Below are 20,228 nucleotides of genomic sequence, written 5' to 3' on the forward strand. Positions count from 1 at the left end.
TTTATAGCTCTGTAGTGAGTTTTTGTTTTTTGTGTTGGTTATTTAGAAGTTTATCTTTTTAAATTTCTAAACATATGGGTTTTAATGATATTTTATTGATTTTTAATTTAATTGTGTTCAAATTACATGATCATTTGATACAGAGTCTTTGAAATTTATTAGGAGTTGCTTTATGGCCTACCACAAGGTAAAATATTGAAAATGTTCCCTATGTATTAGAAAAGTATGTCTAATTTTTGAGGGCAAGGGAGCACATATGTTCATTAGTTCATGATTATTACGTTGTTCAAATCTTCTACATCCTTATTAATTATATGTCTGCTTGATCTGTCAGTTAGTGAGAGGTGTGTTAAAACTGCCATGGTAAATTAAGGAATTATTCCATGTTGCATGACTCCTAACCTTTGTTTTATGGTTTCATCGTTTTGTCTCTCTGGGGCCATTCTGGGTAATTTTTTCTGACATATTTTTCAGTTCATTAATTCTCTGTTCAGCTCCATTTAATTTGCTGATTAACGTGTCTGCTAAGTTTTAAAATTTAAAGGATTACATTTTTATATCTAAAAGTTCTGCATGGTTTTTCCCTCATATTTTACTGCATTATTTCCCATTCCTGCTTATTTCTGTAAACATTTTAAGTGCACTTATTTTATAATCTGTATCTGACAATTGTAACATCTGAGGTCCTTGAGGATCTAATTCTGATTTTCTTTTCCTTTTTTTTTTCCTGATTCTCATGGTGAATTTCATCTCTTGTGTTGGGTAATATTTCACCATCAGCTCCTATTTGACTGATCTTCATCTCTGGGAATAATGGGACCCCAAGGGTAGGAAGCTATTTCCAAGGAGGATTTGTATCTGCCTTTGTGAGGTGCTTTGGGTGCAAACACCTGAGACCTACTCTGAGCTAATTTCTCAACCTTGGGCTTCCCTGATCCTTCAGGTGAATTTTAGACCCAAACCTGCATGAGGTCAGGTCTGTGGCCTCAAATTCTCAGAAGCGCTGGCTTGTTCACCACAGGGAGCTGAGAGTCATTCAGAACAATGCCCACATCCCTTTGACGGCAGATGGCTTTCCCCAGCCTTCCACTCCACGGGGGCTGTAACTTTGCAGGATCCAACTTTTTGTGACATTTGATTCCAGTCCCGACTGCCTGTGTTTGAAGCTATGTCTCCCATCCCCCCACTCAGCAGGTGAAACCCAATTCTCTGCATTTCTGGCATCAGCAAACGCCTGCAGCTTCCTTCTGGATGGGCTTGTGGGATGGGCTCCCCACGTTCATTTCAGCTCCTTCTTCCTCTTTCCCCCCCTTTTCCAGAATTCTTTTATTCTGATGCTTGTTATTTATCCCAAATTTCTAGGTGATTTCTAATGGGAGGGTATCTCATCCATCATATTTCCAGAAATAGGAGTGTCTCAATCACCTTTCTCCCCCCATCAGTTTTGAAATATTAATTTTAATGAGCAAAACTGATTTTTGTTTTCATGCACACCAGCGCTTGTCAACCGAAAGTGAGCTAGCTTTCTCTCTCCCTCTTTCCCTGAACCGTTTGGTAATTATTTTTAAAATAATTCTTTTTAGGTAAAATATGAACATTATTTAGAAGAGTCGAATGTATCTCCCTCTTTCCCTGAACCGTTTGGTAATTATTTTAAAAATAATTCTTTTTAGGTAAAATATGAACATTATTTAGAAGAGTCGAATGTATCTACAAAACTCATTTAGAAAATCAGCAGTTTTTGCTCTCTATCTGCAACCTCTTTCAACTCCCTTTAGCTGTTTGTTGTTACTTTTTCGTTGTTGTTACTGTTGTTATTTAGCTCTAGATTGCTAAATAATGTGCTATTCTGCTCATTTTTGGCCAGTTTAAGAAGTTACATAGATAGAATTATATAGAATTTAGTGTTTGGTTCATCATTTCTAATTTATCTTCTCTCCCTCCTTAAATACCTTTGAATTAACAGTAGAGGTAAACTAAAGAAAGACCTAAATGCTTCCATAAGGATAAAAAAACAGAAGATAAGGCTCAGCAACCACATTTTGGAAAATGAAAAGCAGAACCCATGTGGTAACTGACAGCAGGTCCAGGAAAGCCAAAGGCACGGTGGGAAATTGGGAAGCAGCCCGCGGACGTCCTCACAAGGCTCAGGAACTGGGCCCCCAGCTGCCCTGGGCAGACAGGTCCAAAGTCTGCTGGAGAAGCAGCTAGACTCCTGAGAATTCTCCCCACCTGCTCCTCCCCCATTTCTTTCTTCCTTTCTGACTCTTCTCCCTCCTTGATCTCATCCATCTCCATGACTTAGAGAGTCAGTGCTCACAAGCAATTGATGCATTTTTCCTGCCCTGCCCCCTCCTCAAATGCTCACATCCAGCCTCCTCCCTGACATCTCCAGGCATCTCCTGCTGGCGCCAGGGTTAAGGGGTGAACAAGATGACAATCCTCCTCTGGCAGAGCCTCAGCTGCTGGTTCACGTGCACCGGGTCCTTCTCGAGGCAAACCTTCAAGTCCCGAAGGTCTGCCTGGCAAACCCACAGCTCCCTTGGGGACGGTGGGTTCTGGATTGACCTGGGACTGCTGTGAAGGACTCCTCACCTCGACCCCCATGACTTAAAGCTATACATTTCCTCGTGAGTTCTGTGTGAACTGCACTCCACAGCTTTGATATGTTGTATCCTCATTATTCAGTTCAAAATATTTTCTAATAGTCAATGAGTTTTTTTTCCTTTGACCCATAGGTTATTTAGAATTGTATTGCTTTATGTCCAAACAGTCGAGAGGTTGTAGGGTTTTTTGGGTTTTTAAAATTAATTTATTTATTTTTGGCTGTGTTGGGTCTTTGTTGCTGTGCGAGGGCTTTCTCTAGTTGTGGTGAGCAGGGGTACTCTTTGTTGCGGTGAGCGGGCTTCTCTTCTCTAGTTGCGGTGGCTTCTCTTGTTGCGGAGCATGTGCTCTAGGGTGTGCAGGCTTTGGTAGTTGTGGCACGCGGGCTCAGTAGTTGTGGCGCACAGGCTTAGTTGCTCCGTGGCATGTGGGATATTCCCAGACCAGGGCTCGAACCTGTGTCCCCTGTGTTGGCAGGTGGATTCTTAACCACTGCGCCACCAGGGAAGTCCTGGTTGTAGGTTTTTTATTGCTTTTTTGTTTGGTATTGATGTATAGCCTAATTCTACTGTGGTCAGAGAACATATGAATTTAATTTTATGAATTTAATGAATTTAATTATAAATTGAAATTCGTTAGCATTTACTTTATGACCAGCATATGGCTAATTTTAGTAAATGTTCCATGGACGCTTTAAAAGAATGTGCATGATAGATATTTTTCCTTTTCAGTAGCTGATAGAATAGGCAAAGCAGGGACTTCCCTAACAGTCCAGTAGTTAAGACTTCGCCTTCCAATGCAAGGGGTGAAGGTTTGATCCCTGGTCGGGGAGCTAAGATCCCACATGCCTCGCCAAAAAAGACAATAAAACAAAAAACATAAAACAGAAGCAATATTGTAACAAATTCAATAAAGACTTTGAAAATGGTCCACTTCAAAAAAAAAAAAAAAAAAGGATAGGAAAACGAAAAATTTTTATCTTTTTATTTTCAGCCTCTCTGTGTCTTTTTATTTAAAGATGTCTCTTGTCAACAGACTCTAACTTAAAAAAAAAAATCTGTTCTGACAGCTGTAACATTTGACTTGGAGTAATAGTCCATACTAATTGACTTGAGCTTTTATCTAGAGTCTTAAATCTTCATTTTCCATTTGACATTTTTTTGTTCTGTTTTTCCTCCTGTATTGCCTTCTATTGGATTAATAAAAATATTAAAATTTTTTCCTATTTATCTTTCTATTAACCTGTTAGTTGTACATTCTTTCTCTGCTCTTTCGATGGTTACCCTAGCAATTGAAACAAGTATCCTTGACAGTCTAATATAAATGATTACTTTTCTACTTAATGTTGAAACCTTAGAACCTGTCTTTTGGCTTCCATCATTTCTGTTGAGAAGTCAATTGTCAATCTTTTTTTAAAATATAAATTTATGGGCCTCCCTGGTGGCGCAGTGGTTGAGAGTCCGCCTGCCGATGCAGGGGATACGGGTTCGTGCCCCGGTCTGGGAGGATCCCATATGCCGCGGAGCGGCCGGGCCCGTGAGCCATGGCTGCTGAGCCTGCGCATCCGGAGCCTGTGCTCCGCAACGGGAGAGGCCACAACAGTGAGAGGCCCGCATACCACAAAAAAAAAAAAAATATATATATATATATATATATAAATTTATTTATTTTATTTTTGGCTGCATTGGGTCTTCAGTTGCTCCATGTGGGCTTTCTCTAGTTGTGGTGAGCAGGGGCTGCTCTTCCTTGTGGTGTGCAGGCTTCTCATTGCAGTGGCTTCTCTTCTTGTGGAGCACAGGCTCTAGGCACGCAGGCTTCAGTAGTTGTGGTGCGTGGGCTCGGTAGTTGTGGCTTGAGGGCTCTAGAGCACAGGCTCAGTAGTTGCGGTGCATGGGCTTAATTGCTCTGTGGCATGTGGGATCTTCCCAGACCAGGGCTCGAACCCTTGTCCCCTGCATTTGCAGGGGGATTCTTAACCACTGTGCCACCAGGGAAGTCCTCAATTGTCAATCTTATTCTCGTTCCTTTAAAGGTCTTTTTTTTCCTGCCAGCTTTTAATATTTTTCTTTTCATCTTTGGTACTCAACAGTCTTATTATGATGTGCGTTGGTGTAGTTTTCTTGGTGTTTGCAGAGCTTCTTGAATCTGGATGGATATACTTCAGTAGTTTTAGACAATAAATGGTCATTATCTTTTAAAGTATTGCTTCTCTCCTATTCCATTATTCTCCTTTTAGATTTCAGTTGCATGCATGTTCGACCATTTCACTGTGTCCTGTATTTCTCTGACTCTCACTTTTATATTTTCCATTCTTTGTTTTCTCTGTTCTTTAACTTTCTGTTGACCTGTTCTCCACTTCCTGAACACTGTCTTCAGATGTGTCTAATCTCTTCAGTTCTTAATTTCAGTTATTGTATTTTCAGTTCTAAAATTTCCATTTGATTCTTTTTTATAGTTTCAAATCCTCTTGCAAAATTCTCCATTTTCCATTTATTTTCTCCATCCTTTTCTCTCTTATTTTGAACATATAAGTCATGATTATTTTAAAGTCCTCACTTGATAAGTCCTAGATCTGGATCATATGTAGGTTTGTTTCTTTTTTTCTTTTTACCTTTCTTTCCCAATTTGTTTTGAGTCATATAGCCCTGTCTCTTTTCATGACGTGTGAGTTTTGATTAGTCTCAGATGTTGCCTGTGAATGCATATTCGAGGCTCCAGATGGCTCAGATTTTCTCTTCCAGGCAGGTGGAGTGAGGGTCATCCCTCATTCAGTCAGAGACCAAGCTGAGTCAGCGCTGGCTGCAGTTTGATAAGGTGTGGCCTGCCTGTGGTTCTGCCCTGCTTTTAGATTCTGTGCCTTTCAGGGCTTTCAAATCAGGCCCTGGCGTGATTGCTGTGGCCCCTCCTCCCAGTGGACCCAGAACTCTAACCTCTGACTCCTTGGCACCTGAGACCGTGGAAGACTTCTCTTTGATTTCCAGACGCTTTCTACTTGAGTTTTAAACTTCTGCCCCTCATGCCTTCGGAGTTTGGCAGATGTCTTAAGGGGAGAACTGACCATTTGTTCGGCTTAAGTCTCTGCTTCTTTCTCCGGGGATCTTGACCTCTCAGGTTTTGTTTTTCTCCACCAAAAAGTTCTGCAGGTTCTCCATCCCTCAGCAATGGCTTTCTGCCTGGAAAAACTCTAGATTCCCAGCCTCAAGTCCGTGACCAGAATGCAAAACTCTCAGGGAGAAAGTGCTGGGGAAAGTCCTCCCCTGCCCCGGTAGCCCCATCTCTGGAATCTTGGCCTGCCTGTCTGCATGGCTTCTGTAACTCTTAGACCTTCAAACAGATTTAAAAATTGTATGCAGCTCCTCTAGTTGTGCACGGAGGGGAGGGAGCAACCCTCTGCCGCCAGCCGCTCTGCCACCTGGACGCACAAGTCCTCCTTTGTTTTTCATGCTTGGTGTCAATGCATAGTTTCTATCCAGAGCCATAAGCAGAGTCTCCTATATGTTCTTGTAACCCTTTCCAAGATAAAGTTCTAGCTCTATTTTTCAACATGGGATAGCCAATTGTCCAATACCAATCTTACCCAATCCCTGCAATGCTGCTTTATCATATGTTGGATTTGTCTGTGTGTGTGTGTCTGTCTGTGGCCAAGCTTCATCTTTTCCATTGATCTCTCTGTTCTTGTGTCACTACTAGACTTCGTAAATTATTGTAGCTTTATAGTAAATATGATAGCTGGTAGGGGATGCTCCCCCTCTTTGTTCTTATTTTTCAAAACTCTCTTCCAAATACTTGCCAAATTCCACTGAAAATCCTGTTGGAATATTTTGCTTATTGGAATTGCGCTGAATTAATATAGCTAAATCTGAGGAGAACTGAAAATTTTGCAACGTCAAATTGAACATCTTTCATAAATATTTTCTTCATTTCTAATTATTACCTATTTTGGCACTTGGGAATCACTTATTCAAAGGATATGGCCTTTATTTTTAAGGCATAAGGCCTGTTACTAAAGGCTTGCTAGAAATCTCACCCCAGTTTGCATTCCCACCAAGAATTCATGACCTTGTTCCTACTCTTCCCACTCCAGCCAGAATGTCCTAAGGCTTTTCTCAATTTCGAAAGGGTAAAGATTTTCCAGCATAAGGAAACATGGATTCTCAGAGAGGTACGTCCTCCAGTCCACCCTGGATGGTCATATATGGATGTAAGAAGGTGAAACAGTGTTGGAAAAAACATTCATGGTGTGTAGATGAGGGCGCACTTGGGCTGTGAGGGGCTGTGGGGCGGAGCTGGGCATGATTCCAGCCCCTGAATTCTTCCCCCCACCCACCTGGGCTTTTGCTCGTGTCCTGAACTGGTTGGCCCTCAGTTGTTGGCTGGTCTGGCACTTCCCTCTCTCCCTGTAGCCTCTGGAAGAGCTGTGTGCCTGAGGGGACGGTCCTGCTCTGTGCCCAGCCTACTCTGGGGAGCCTAGGAGCTGGCCCTGGGCTTTACAGCATTGACTTCAGCCCTGGCCATGCCCTCCCCCAACTGTAGAGAGAGGGTCCCCAGGGTCTCTGCAGACCCCTCCTGCTCTTGGTCCTGGGGTCCATGCACAGAGGTCCCTGCCCCATTCTAGAAGGGGGTCTTTTGGCCAGACTCTCCTGAGGGTGTCAATTACAGGCAGGGAGACTGAGGCAGAAGATTCCCTTTTCAGAAGGGGAGATGGCATGGAACCTCAGTGTTCCATGGAATCACCCTCCCGGCTCACCCGAGTCTCATGGGCACTGCTCTGTCCACTCATCTTGGGTCCGTGGGCTTCCAGCCCAGGGCGGGACAGCCCTCTCGAGCCGGCACAGACCTGGCATGGAGCCTGCCCGGGGCCTGCATCCTCGGGAGGTGGGAGGGGTGCCTCCTCCATGTGAGTGTGACCTTCAAGTGGACGTGAGGGTCAGCTTCACATTCACACCTGGGTGGTGGCCAAGCAGGCCCAGGGAGTGGCAGCTGCGTGCAGAGGCTCACTCCGTGGTGGCCAACAGTGGCCACGCCCTTGCCCTCCTTCCTCAGGCATTTGCCCCGAGCCTGGCCACACCGTGGGTTCCCTCTTGGCTTTCCCCTTTTGTTTGTTCTTAAAATTTTTCCAAAGTAACATATGGAGACGTGGCATCCAGGTCCGTCAGGGCTGCGAGTCTCCACGGGAGAAGCAGCCCCGCCCGGGTCCTCACCCTCCACATTCCGTTTTTGGTTTTGTCTGATCCGTTTAGATCCCACTGGGACAGAGTCAGCTTTTCTGCCCCGTCGCACTGCCAACGACCCCGCCACATGCAACACCTCTCCCCGTCTTCCTGCTGTGTTTCCTGTGTGTTGGTTAGTATCTTGTGTTTACACCAGCAGAACTAGTGAACATTCTTTCCTGCTGCTCTCAGGAGTGGACTCTGCTTATATTTTCTTTCTTGGAGAACATTGTATCAGGAATGAGTGATAACATAACGCCTGGGGTCATCACTGATCTCTCATCAAACCCTCTGACGGATGCTTCTCCACGTGGGGAGACCACCTCCCGCCTCGCAGCCCCGTCTTCTCCCCGGCTGGGTCCCCTCCATTGTCCTCCGATGAGGGATGTCCCCGCCTCGAGGCAGCCCCAAGGTCCTGCTGGGACCCCTTCACCATCCTCCGGGCTGGGCCCGCACCCACGTCTGCCCCACCAGCCACCTGCTGGAGCACAGGTTCTAGCCTCCTGCTGAGTCTTCCTGGGTCTTCCTCTCACCCTCCCTCCCGGTTGTGGTGTGGCTGAGCTCAGAGTTCTAGGCTGAAAGTTGCCATTCCTCAGCAATTTGAAAGTGTTTCTTCATCTGGTATCTATGAGATGCTGATGCCATTCTGAATCTCCATCCTTTCTCTCTGGAAGCTTCTGGAATCTTCCCTTTAGCCCTGAGGTTCTGAAATTTCACAGTTTGCTGTGGTTTCTGACTTTTTATAGCAGGTGGGGTAGGTAGACCCTTTGAATTTGGAAACTCATGGCTGGCTGTACTGGGAAGTTTTCTTGAATTATTTCTTTAGTAGTTTCTTTTCATTGATCCCCAAATTTTATTTCTCTCCTCACACAGAAAATTACTTAATTGTATTCCCAACCTTTTAATTTACTTTTGAAGGTTCTGTTTTCATAGTCTTAATTTCCAAGGACTCTTTCTTATTCATTAAATGGTCATTTTAAAAAAAGCATACTTCACTTGCTCATGGGTGAGTAAATTTTCTTTCTGAGGATATTAATTACAAGGTATTTAAACATTTTTTTCCTTCTCTTCCTGCTTTGTCTCTTTCTGTTGTGTTCCTTTTCTATTTGTTTTAGTCTCTGTATTGCTTGCTAGAGGCTGTGGTCCTGCTCAGTTTCCCCAGCAGAGAACCCTGCCCTCTTCCCTGGCAGCCAGCAGGTGGGGGCCCTGCAGCAGGAGGAGGAGGCTGGGGTCCCCCACTACTGGGCATCTTCACTGGGCTTTTCACACCCACCTTCAGCTGGTCCTCAGAACTCCAGGCTGGACCAAGCCTCACTCTCCCAGAGGGTAGCCTCTGGCCTCCTGCCTGATGGTGGCATGGAGGGGGCAGGTCCTGGATGTTCACCGGGTGGGGATGGTGGTCTCGGAATCTTCATTACTCTGCTGGGGCTGCCGTAACAAAGTACCATAGACTGAGGGCTTAGACAACAGAAATGTATTGTTTCACAGTCTGGAGGCTGGAAGTCCCGGATCTGCAGGGTGGTTCCCTCCAAGGCCGTGGGGGAGAACCATTGCCTGCCTCTCTCCTGCCTTTTGGCGGTTTACCCCCAGTCCTTGGCTTGTAGACCTCTGTCTTTGTCTTCACGTGGTACTCTCCCTGTGTGCATCTCCTTTTATAAGGACACTGGTCACCCTGGGCAGGGCCCACCTCACTCCAGTGGGACCTCATCTTAACCAGTTACAGTGCCAGGACCCTGTCCCCAAATAAGGTCACGTTCTGAGGTCCCGGGGTTTAGGACTCAGCATGTGAATTTTCAAGGGATACGATTTAACCCATGACATGGCCTGATGATCCCTCTGCTACCTTTCCACAAACACCTGTTTTCGGTCCCACACAGCCTCTGACCTTCAGAGGCACCTGGAGTCTTTCCGGGTCCCAGAGAGCGAATCGGCTGTTTCTTGTTAGGTTCCAGCTTTCCTAGGCTCCTCTCATCCCGTTGGCTTTCTTCCCTAAAACTCGTGGCATTTCTCACCTGCAGCTACCCTGCTCCGTTCCTCTTCCTTGTGGACTGGTTATCCGAGCAGGTGTCATTTAGCCCCTGTCATTGCCAGCCAGAAACATCTGTTCTGCCTTTTTGGATATTGTTTCTAACTCACGTCTCCCTTTTTCCCAAGGTGTCCCCCGTGCCTGCTGGGGCTCCCGCCGCCACTAGGAGTGACCCACGAAGGCCGCAGAGATGGCTGGGGCCTCGGTGAAGGTGGCGGTGCGCGTCCGCCCCTTCAATTCCCGAGAAATGAGCCGCGACTCCAAGTGCATCATCCAGATGTCCGGAAGCACCACCAGTGAGTATTGCGATGGGATTGCCGTTGCTGCTGGTCCCTCGGGGCCATGGCTCCTGGGCCTCCCGGCCCTGGCTCCCTCCTTGTCCACCCCGGGTGTTGGTTTCCTGGGACTGCAGTAACAAATGACCACAAACTGGGTGGCTTAAAACAACAGAAATTTATCCTCTCACAGTTGTGGAGGCGAGAGTTCAAAACCAAGGTGTTGACAGGGCCACACTCCTCTAGAGGAAGATCCTTCCTGCCTCTTGTGGCTTCCAGTTGTGGCTGCCAGGTTGGCCTGCGGCTGCATCACCCCAATCTCTGCTCTGTCATCACGTGGCTTCTTCCCTGCATGTCTGTGTCTTTGTGTGACCTGATAAGGACACTGACCACTGGACATACCCTAATCCAGCATGACCTCATTTCAACAACTGATTACAGCTTCAAAGACCCTGTTTCTTACATTCTGAGGTTCGGGGTAGACAGGGGCCACTTTTCAACCCAGGGCACAAGGTTCCTGGTTTCTTGTCTTGTTTCAGCTGCTTTTTACTTTGTCTGCTCTTTTGTTTTGTTTCTAATTGTAAGTCACCTCAAGCCTTTCTGAGAAGTAGGAGGCCCGGGGTCAACAGGATGAACAGGGAGTATTAAGAGACAGAATGGCAATTTCGAGAAGGTCAGGAGGACAGGCATGGCCTCCAGGGTCCCTCTACTGCACAGGACCTGGCTGCCGGAGCAGCAGAGAGGGCTTAGCCCCGAGCCTCCCCTTGCTCTTTCTGGCGCCACAGACTTTGTCCTGAGTTGCGGCACGTTTGCAGCAGACTGGACAGAGCCCAGTGTGCAGCTCGAGGAGTTCTCGGCAGCACCCCGCTGCTGAGATCAGAGCGATGCCGGCACCCGGAAGCCCCCCTCCCTGGCCCCACCCACCCTTACCCACAGAGGGAGCCGGCATCCTTGCTTCTAACACTGTAGGTTAGAGGGCTTGTTTGGGGTCTCCTGGAAGTCAAACCAGTGTTTGGGTCATCCCCTGCTGGTCAAGAACCCACCTCCACGCTTGGTGACTTAGAGCAAGAATTTGCCGTCCTCTCTCCCAGCTGTGGGGTTGGCGGGGCTCAGCTGGGACGTTTGCACTTGGAGCGGCTGCCGTCACCGCAGGCTCCGGTGGTGTGAGCCGCACCGAGCGGACCTCGGGGTGTAGGAGGAGGATAGGCCTGGCCCGCACCTGAGTAACCCCACCCCTTCTGTCATCTACCAGGTTGGAGGGAGGGGCTGCCCCAGGGGAGGGCGCTCAGGGCTGATGGCGGCTGCATCCCTAGGCCTGTTGAGGGGCTGAGGCTTTGGGCGTGGCTGGGGGTCTGTGCAGGAGGCCCTGGAGCAGGCTGTGGAGGCCCCGCTCAGAGCCTATGGGGGGTGGTCTGTGGGGCATATCTGGGGGCTCCTAGTGACTCTTGTGAGTAGTGTTGCCTCTGCTTGGTCCCTGGAAGCAGAACTGAGATGAGGATTTGGGTGCCAAGAGCTTATGTGGGAGGTGGTCCCTGGATGCACTGCGGGGGTGCAGAAGCCGCGAAGCAGCAGGTGGCCGCCACGGGCAGCGGGGGTTCAGCTCGCTGGGACCCTCTGAATACAGAGTGCACCTCTGGGGTGTCCTCCCCAGGAAGCGGCTGCCCAGCGCGGGTGGAGGGTCCGTCCAGGTCCTGGCTTTCTTGTGTCTCCAGCCTGGCCCCCTCGAGGCTGGAGAAAGTGCTCAGGAGGTGTGACTCAAGCCTTAAGGTGGGAAGCCAGGGACTGTGACCCCGGGTGGGAGCGTGACCCTGGGTGGGCAGGGGGCATCTGCACGAGGAGCTGATTGGGTTGCGGCCACGTCACTGTTGGGTGACCCAGGACATCAGGAGTGGCTGTGAATCCCCGTCCATGCTGGGTCAGGCCCCAGCGGCATAGTCGCCACCTTAGACAGTAGCTGGGGGTCTCGGCTTGAGGGGCTCACAGGTGACCAAACCCTACGGGAGCCTGTAGAATGGACAGAAAGAACAAAGGGATCAGAGGCAGACCCCGTGTCTCCCCTGGAACTTGGGGGCGGCCCCGGACAGGGTGGGGCAGGTGTCACGGAAGCAAACAGCTGGAGGTGATGGTGGGCGTCACTCAGGGGAACTTCTGATCCTGGGGCCTGAGAGACAGAGAGAGAGAGAGACAGAGAGAGACAGAGACAGACAGACAGAGACAGAGAGAGAGATAGAGACAGACAGACAGAGACAGAGACAGAGAGACAGAGAGAGAGACAGAGAGAGAGATAGAGAGAGAGACAGAGACAGAGAGAGACAGAGAGAGAGAGATAGAGGGAGACAGAGAGACAGAGAGAGAGACAGAGAGAGAGATAGAGACAGACAGACAGAGACAGAGAGAGACATAGAGAGATAGACAGAGAGAGACAGAGAGACAGAGAGAGAGACAGAGAGAGACAGAGAGAGAGACAGAGACAGAGAGAGACAGAGACAGAGAGAGACAGAGAGATAGAGACAGACAGAGACAGAGACAGAGAGAGAGATAGAGACAGAAAGAGAGACAGAGAGAGATAGAGAGATAGAGACAGAGAGAGAGAGAGTTAGAGGGAGACAGAGATAGAGACAGAGACAGAGAGAAAGACAGAGGGAGAGATAGAGACAGACAGAGAGAGACATAGAGACAGAGACAGAGAGAGAGATAGAGACAGAGACAGAGAGAGAGAGAGAGAGAGAGACAGAGAGAGAGAGATAGAGACAGAGATAGAGACAGAGAAACAGAGATAGAGAGAGAGAGAGAGAAAGAAATAGAGAGACAGAAAGACAGAGAGAGAGACAGAGAAAGAGAGACAGACAGACACAGAGAGAGAGGCCGCCCTCAGCACAGGGAAGCCTGCCTGAGGAGTGGCGTCGGAGGGCAGGGTGACCTTTATTCCTGGAGGTCCTCGACAGGGGCTAGAGCAGGGCAGGCGGCTCCAGAGCTGACCTGAGGCAGATGCTCATAGGAGCTGGATTTGGGCAGCAGCTCATGACCGTTTTGTCAGGGTAGGAGCTGATCTGGCCAGCCCTGCCAGCGGGGGTGGTGACATACTCCTTGAATCTCAAAACGAGGGGCACAGCAGGAGACCCCAGTTCTCTGAACGTGCCACCTGGAATCTCCACTGTGACACAGAAATTAGAAACACTTAAAAGTCAGTTTAAATTCTTACCCTGTAATCATGGCCTCGATAACAGCACTCTTCATCTGAAACACAGCGAATCTAGCAATTCTGTGAGCTGACCAGATTGTACGTGACGTGTGCTCCTGTCCCACCGTGGGGACCCTACTTCCAAATAAGGTCACAGTCTGAGGTTCCGGGAGGACACTGTTCAACCCAGGACAGTGCCTGGAGGGGAGGGACCCGCCCCAAACCACAGGGCGATGCCTTCAGGGCCAGGCCCCCAGCCTTCCTCCTGGACCCTGGCAAGCTGGGCCCAGTGTGTGTTTTCAGGGAATGGACCACCGTTCTGGAAGGTCCACTGGGACCCTCCTGACCAGCAGCCCCCGTGTGGTCTCAAAACCTAACCCATCTGAGAAGTCGGCCCCATTTGCCATCACTATTCTAGAATGTTCTGGGCTCCAAATACAGTGAGACTGGGCCTGGGAGTCCACAGAAGGGAGCTCGGTTTTGCCAGGAGGTGGTGACGCCGTGCAGGCCTCTCTATTAGAGGAATGGCTCCACACACGTGGTGTCAAAGGAGGGGCCCTGGGGGCCAGCGGAGTCCTGGTCAGCAGCCTCGGCCGAGGGTGCTGGGGGCCTGCCGTCACTGGCTGGCCCCAGGCCAAGGTGCCCCTGGTGCTCCCTGCCTTGAGCTGCCTCTCCCCGGGGGTCACCCGTGAGAGTCGCAACGGGCTCTCCACTTGCAGGGTTAGGGTTAGGGCTGCCTGAGCCCCTCAGGGCTGAGGATGCTCCCACGGCCCAGGTGGGGAAACGAGGCTTGGTGGGATCAGGTCAGCACACGTCACCACACGGGAGGGGAAGGTGGGGGTCCCTCCACGTCCACGTCTCGAACATCACTGAGCTCCAGCCTGCGCCAGGCTCCACTCCTGGCATCGGGCCCCGGGGAGCAGAACAGAGGCTCTCACCGCCCTGGGGGTGACGTTCCAGTGGGGCCACGGAGATGGAACTAGACGGGCCGGTGACAAGGGCCACAGATCGCAGTCAGGCAGGCAGTGATGGGCGTGAGGGGCCTTGCCGGGGGTGTGGAGCGTGGGGGCCAATCAGGTCAGTGGGAGGAGCCGTCCCACCGTCCGGAGAGCCCTCACTGAGGGTTCATGAGGACCGGCACAGGCCCCATGTTGAGAGAACGTCCCTGAGGCTCCTGACACTGACGTCTCGGTCTCAGTTTTAGCGAGGCCCCTCGCTCGCGCGCGCGCTCTCTCTCTCTCTCTCTCTCTCTCTCACACACACACACACACACACACACACACACACCGCTGTTTGCCGATTTCCGTGGTGTCAGTGCTCTCCCCACGGACAGTTGTAAGCTACCCAGGGTTTAACCACAGACCTGTGGAATTCCTCAGAGTTGGGCCACGGCTCCCGGAAGGGCGGGTGCAGCACACAGCTGTGGGGCTTCAGGCTCCGAGAACACGGCTTCCCTTGCTTAGCTCCTTCCCTGCTGCTCCCGCCCCCCATTCAAGCTGGGCCCTCACAGCTGTCGCCTTTGTCCCTCTGCGCTCCTGCAGCAGGGGCGGAGGGCACGGAGCCCCCCGCTCAACAGCCCGCGGTCCCGTCCCCCTCCTCAAACCCATGGAGGAAGTGACCCGAGAGCTGCCTGGGGAGCCCCTCCCCACCAGATCGCCTCAGTGCTGACAGGGGGCTGCCCGTCCAGCCCTAGTCCAGGCAGGTCGCCCTGGTGAAGGCTCAGAGGTGCCGGTGGAGAGCAGGCCTGGGGTGGACCCTGGGGAGCGCCATCCCCTCTGGAGCTCAGAACCCCATCTGTGATGACGGAGACACCACAGGACCCCCGCAGGACAGCTGGGGGTCAGGACCAGGGCGGGGGTCAGAGCCGCACCAGGGGACCCCACCCGAGGGGGAGGGGGCAGGTGACAGCAGTTCCCACGGGCCAGAGCAGCTCTGCCGGGTGGTCCCCACGGTGGGCTCTCCTCGTGGCCCACTCCGCATTCACTGACCCTCGCAGCCGGCTGTCCCCTGCCCACCCAGCGTTCCTTGAGCACATCCATGCCCCGTCCCTGGTGGGGGGGTCCTCAGGGAGCTCCCGGTCCACACAGGGTATACAGCAGACGCCCCGGCACAGTCAGAGCAAGGTCAGCGCTGGGGGCAGGTGTCGCAGCCCGCAAGCAGCAGCGGCTGGGTGGGGTGGGCGGAGGAGGTGCACGGAGGTGGGGCACGGGTGGACGCCGTCGGGTGCCCTGCCCAGGCTGCCTGCGCTCGGAGACGCCGTGATTGTCGTTTCCATGGCGCCGGCATTACCGCGCTCAGGCTCTGGCGGCTGCATCCCCAGGTCCAGCGGGAGTTGAAACCGGGACGGCGAGGTCTCCTCTCAGCCTCACTCCTGGAGCCAGCATGGACGTGACCCCCTCTCGGCTCCAAAGAAAGGGCTGTGATGGTCAGTCACCTACTCCCTCCTGCCGGCCTCGCAAGGGTGCCGGGTCATCTCCCAGAGCCCATCAAGCCTGGGGTCTGGGACCCAGAGCCGGTCAGCTCCTGCCCGCCAAGCCGTGGCCCAGGGCAGCTGCCGAGTGGGGCGAGGCCGGTGGGAGTCCCCGCGTCCCAGGGCTCCGGAGCAGAGTGCCATGGACGGGACGGCTTAGACGGCAGCTCCCGAGGCTGTTAAGTCCCCGATCAGGGTGTCACCGGGTTGGTGCCTTCTGAGGTCCAGAAGGAGAATCCGTTCCCTGCCTCTCTCCAGCCCCTAGTGGTTTTCTGGCCGTGCCGGCATCCCCTGGCTTGTAGAAGCACCATCCCAGCCTCCCCCTCCCCCTCCCCATGGCCTTCACCCTACGTGTGTGTCTGCGTCAAATCTCCCCTTTTATGAGACACCAGTCATGTTGGATTAGGGCCCACCTGACCCCAGTATAACCTCATCCTTACCAGTTACTCTGCAAGTATGTAAATAAGGTCACATTCTGAGGTCCTGGGGGTTAGGACTCAACATGTGAATTTTGAGGGGATATAATTCAACCTGCAACAGGGCCAGGGCTTGTTCTCTTGGTGTGAGTTACAGGTCACCCTGGACACGCGCTGGTGGGGAAGGGTGGGGGGGGGTCCTGGATTCCAGAGAGGCGAGGCCCCCAGCCCGCTGCGGCTGAGGAAAGCCAGTCCAAGGGGTTGGCAGACATGTCTTTCATCTCCAAGTAGGCGGGGGGAACGTGGTCCTCAGATGGGATGAGGTAGGGCGGTGGCCTGGAGCCCTCTTCCACCAGGATGGCCCAAGTCCCTGGTGGAGGTGAAAACCCCCGGCCAGGTGGGCCCTCGGGGGTCCTCGGGGTCCTCTATCAACACAGACATCGGGGGTTCAGACAGTGTCCCAGAGGGCAGCCTGGCGGGCGCGGGGGCCGCAGCCCCTTCTGCCCAGCCACCAAAGACCCACTGCCTGCTGGGTCCGGGCCTCGGGGAGCCGAGACCAGTCCAGGGCCTGGGGAACATGGGATGCCTCAGCCCTGCCTGGGGGGCTCCCGGGGCGCTCGGCAGGCCCGGCGGTGTGTGCCGGCGGCATTGCTCCCCCTTTGATGAACCGACGTTTCGTGAGCACTGCCTCCCGCCAGCCCAGGTGCAGCTGCTGGAGGAGGGGGACGGGGTGGGGGAGGACCTGAGCAGAGGACAGTCCCACAGCCCCTGAGAGCACCTGGATGGGACCTGCAGGTGCCCCGGCAGGAGGAGGAACACGTGTGGTGTCCCTGCGGGGGGACAGCCAGCACGCCCCGGACACGGAGGAGCACACGGGCGTGATGGGGCCCCAAAGCAGCAGGGACGTGGCTGTGACTGTGCTGTGCCTCCCAGCACTTGTATGCACAGCAGACAAGATAGACCTGGGCTGGGGGGGGCGAGCGGAGTGTGGACCCGAGAGGTGGGATGGGCCAGGGGCTCGAGGTCTGACCCAATGCCTGCACCAAGGGACCGCTCTGCGCTGCCTTGGCGGGGGGCGGGGGGAGGTCAGACAGAGTAGGGGGCAGAGGTGGCTCATCTGCCTGGAAACAGGGCCCTTGTCCCTGCCCATTGGTAGGGGGGCTGGCTTTGTTGGGGCCAAGGCCTCTGAGGACCCCACCTCCCTGCCCTGGGGTCCCTCTCGGGCGGGCACATCCAGGGTCAGCCTGTCCCTGCAGCACAGCACTGAGCACCATGCCTGTCCCCTCCCTGCAGCCATCGTTAACCCCAAACAGCCCAAGGAGATGCCCAAGAGCTTCAGCTTCGACTATTCCTACTGGTCACACACCTCGGTAAGCCCAGGGCTGGGGGTCCAGATGGGTGGGCTGCTGCCGTGTGGGTGCCAGCTCAGCCCTGCTCACTGTGCGGCCCTCAGCCAATCCCTTGACCTCTCTGCGCCAATGGGGCGAGGGACCACCCTGCTCCTCTGCAGGGCCGATTGGGAGGTGGGGGCACAGGTGTGAGACCTGTGGGGAGGGGCCTGCTTTCCTAAGTCGCCTTGTGTGTGGAAGGTCACCTTGAGCTGTGACACACACTGTGCCCAGCGGCAGCAGGGACCAAGGGGCCATCAGCCCACTGTGGGCAGTTTCCCAGGGTCCTAGCCGTACAACCATTTGCCTGCCAGCCTCTCCTGTTCCCCAGACACCCCAAGCTCGGTCTCCGAAGCCCACCTGGCACCAGCCCCTGCGTGCCCTCCCCCACCCCCTGGAGCCTGGGAGACCCCCAGACTTTGCGCCTCCACATCCCCCATCTGGTCTACACCAGTCCTCCCATCCCCCAGCCTCCTGAATCCTAGAAGGTGTCCAGGCCCCCTGCCCCAGGGCCAGGGCCCACCTTGGGTCACGCCTCTGATTGCCTGGTCCCGGCATGGCCCCAGGGCTCCCCATTTCACTGTCCCCATCCAGCCCCTCCTCTCACGTCGTCAGGGTAACCCTGGGCCTGCCTAAAGTGACCGCTGTCTTCAGGACAGCGTCCAGGGGTGATAGCCTGGACCATGGACTCCTTGGGCCCCTGCCCTGCTGCCTCTCCAGCCCCAGCTCGTCACCCCCACGGCTGCTACATTGAGCACCATGTCATGTACTCCCACCTCTGAGCCTTTGCACATGCTCTTCCCGCTACTAAAATGCCCTTCCACTCCGTCTGGCCCTAGACTGGCTGGCTCCTCCCATCCTTCCCTCTGGAAGCTGCCGCCCAGGCAGGATTATTTCCCCTCTCCGGGTCTCCTGTGAGTGGGTGGGCCAGGGAGTGTCCCTCCCCGCGGTGTTGGCCCTGGTGCCCGGAGGCCCTCCATGAACATCGTGGGCCGAGAGCCCAGCACGGCAGGCCCAGCCTCCTGCAGCTGCTGCCCTCCTTGTCCTGCAGCCCGAAGACATGAACTACGCCTCGCAGAAGCAGGTGTACCGCGACATTGGCGAGGAAATGCTACAGCACGCCTTCGAGGGCTACAATGTCTGCATCTTTGCCTACGGGCAGACCGGGGCCGGCAAGTCCTACACCATGATGGGCAAGCAGGAGAAGGACCAGCAGGGCATCATCCCTCAGGCATGCGGGGTGGGGGCGGGGTGGGGGACCCGGTGAGGGCAGGACAGGCAGGGGAGCGCAAGCTGAGAACCGGGAGAGCAGAGGGCCGGGAGGGAAGGTAAAGCGTGGGGGTGGCGGGGGAGGTCAGGGCAGGAGGGGCAGCGTGGGACAGATGGGCCGTGAAGAGGCTGGAGACCCAGATCCGCGGATGGGGAGCTGCGGGAGGGCCCCCGCCCTGGGCAGTGCCCACCATGGTCACACACATAAGACAGGGAGGCTGGGACAGCCGCTGGTAGGGGCAGACCTTCCCTGGGAGGGCTGTGAGGGCTAGTGGTCCCGGCAGGGAGAGGCCGGGGACAAGGGGACGCCCACGGGGTGGGTCTCTGAACCTGAGTTGGTCAGCACTTGACCTGGTCAGGGCAGGGGAGAATGCTGGGTGGTCTGTAGCATGGCAGACCCTCCACCTCATGCAGGCAAGGATGGGGTGAGGAGCGGGAGAGGGTCAGACGTCGGCTGGGGGCCCCCGAGTTAGCAGAAGACAGTGGCTCCTTGGCTACAGGCCGTCTCGGTGCCTTTAAGGTGGATTGGGGGGGTGCAGGAAAGCAGAGTCCGGCCTGGGTTGCAGGAGCCACAGCACCTCGAGGGCTGAGGCTCTGGGCGCAACCCAGCCTCACGTCTGGTGGTGTGCTGTGTCCCTGCAGCTCTGTGAGGACCTCTTCTCCCGAATCAACGACACCACCAACGACAACATGTCCTACTCTGTGGAGGTAGGGCTCTCTGTCATCTGTCCCTCGGAACGTGGCTTTACTGATTTAAAGCCAGTGCCCACCACTGGTCTGTGCCCTTGGCTTGTCATTCATGGGTGCATGTTGCAGACATGCCAGCCCACGCCGGGCACAGGAACGAGGGGCAGTGTCCGCCCTGCGGTGTCTATTGAGCAGCTGCTCCGAGCTGCGTGGCCCGGGCTGAGCCATGGCCCGGGTGACCCCAGTGGGACCGCGTTGGGTGAGCCCCCGGCATGGCTGTGCGTGGGGAGGGCCAGGCAGGGGGTGGGCTGACCCCCCCACTGACGTTCGTGGGGGGGGCCTGGCCGCACCAGGTGGCTTGGAGCGCACCGTGTGCTCCCCCCACCTCAGAGGTCCCTGATGTCATTGCTGCCCCGCAGGTCAGCTACATGGAGATTTACTGCGAGCGTGTCCGTGACCTCCTGAACCCCAAGAACAAGGGCAACCTGCGCGTGAGGGAGCACCCGCTGCTGGGGCCCTACGTGGAGGACCTGTCCAAGCTGGCTGTCACCTCCTACAATGACATCCAGGACCTCATGGACTCAGGGAACAAGGCCCGGTGTGTGCGGGGTGACGCGCCCACCCTCCCTGCCCTCCCCCTACCACCCGCGCAACTCCGAGTCTCTCCGAGGGACACCTGTCCTTGGGGCACCTGTTGGTATC

The 20,228-nt window shown here is 53.9% G+C and overlaps 1 protein-coding gene across 18 annotated transcripts in view; it reads left to right on the forward strand.

The window, feature by feature from the left end:
- Positions 1-10,030: 10,030 nt before the first annotated feature.
- The window catches only part of KIF1A (kinesin family member 1A), a gene marked incomplete at both ends in the record, with an annotated part of 69,261 nt that continues 59,063 nt past the window's right edge, over positions 10,031-20,228 (forward strand). For all 18 annotated transcript variants that reach the window (XM_079709726.1, XM_079709741.1, XM_079709742.1 and 15 more), the window contains 5 exons: positions 10,031-10,136; positions 17,476-17,552; positions 18,622-18,801; positions 19,482-19,547; positions 19,946-20,124. In XM_079709726.1, the coding sequence (XP_079565852.1) occupies positions 10,031-10,136; positions 17,476-17,552; positions 18,622-18,801; positions 19,482-19,547; positions 19,946-20,124 (608 nt within the window). The remainder of the gene's footprint in view (positions 10,137-17,475; positions 17,553-18,621; positions 18,802-19,481; positions 19,548-19,945; positions 20,125-20,228) is intronic.

This window comes from Hyperoodon ampullatus, assembly GCF_949752795.1.
Source record: "Hyperoodon ampullatus genome assembly, chromosome: 8".
Taxonomy (NCBI): domain Eukaryota; kingdom Metazoa; phylum Chordata; class Mammalia; order Artiodactyla; family Ziphiidae; genus Hyperoodon; species Hyperoodon ampullatus.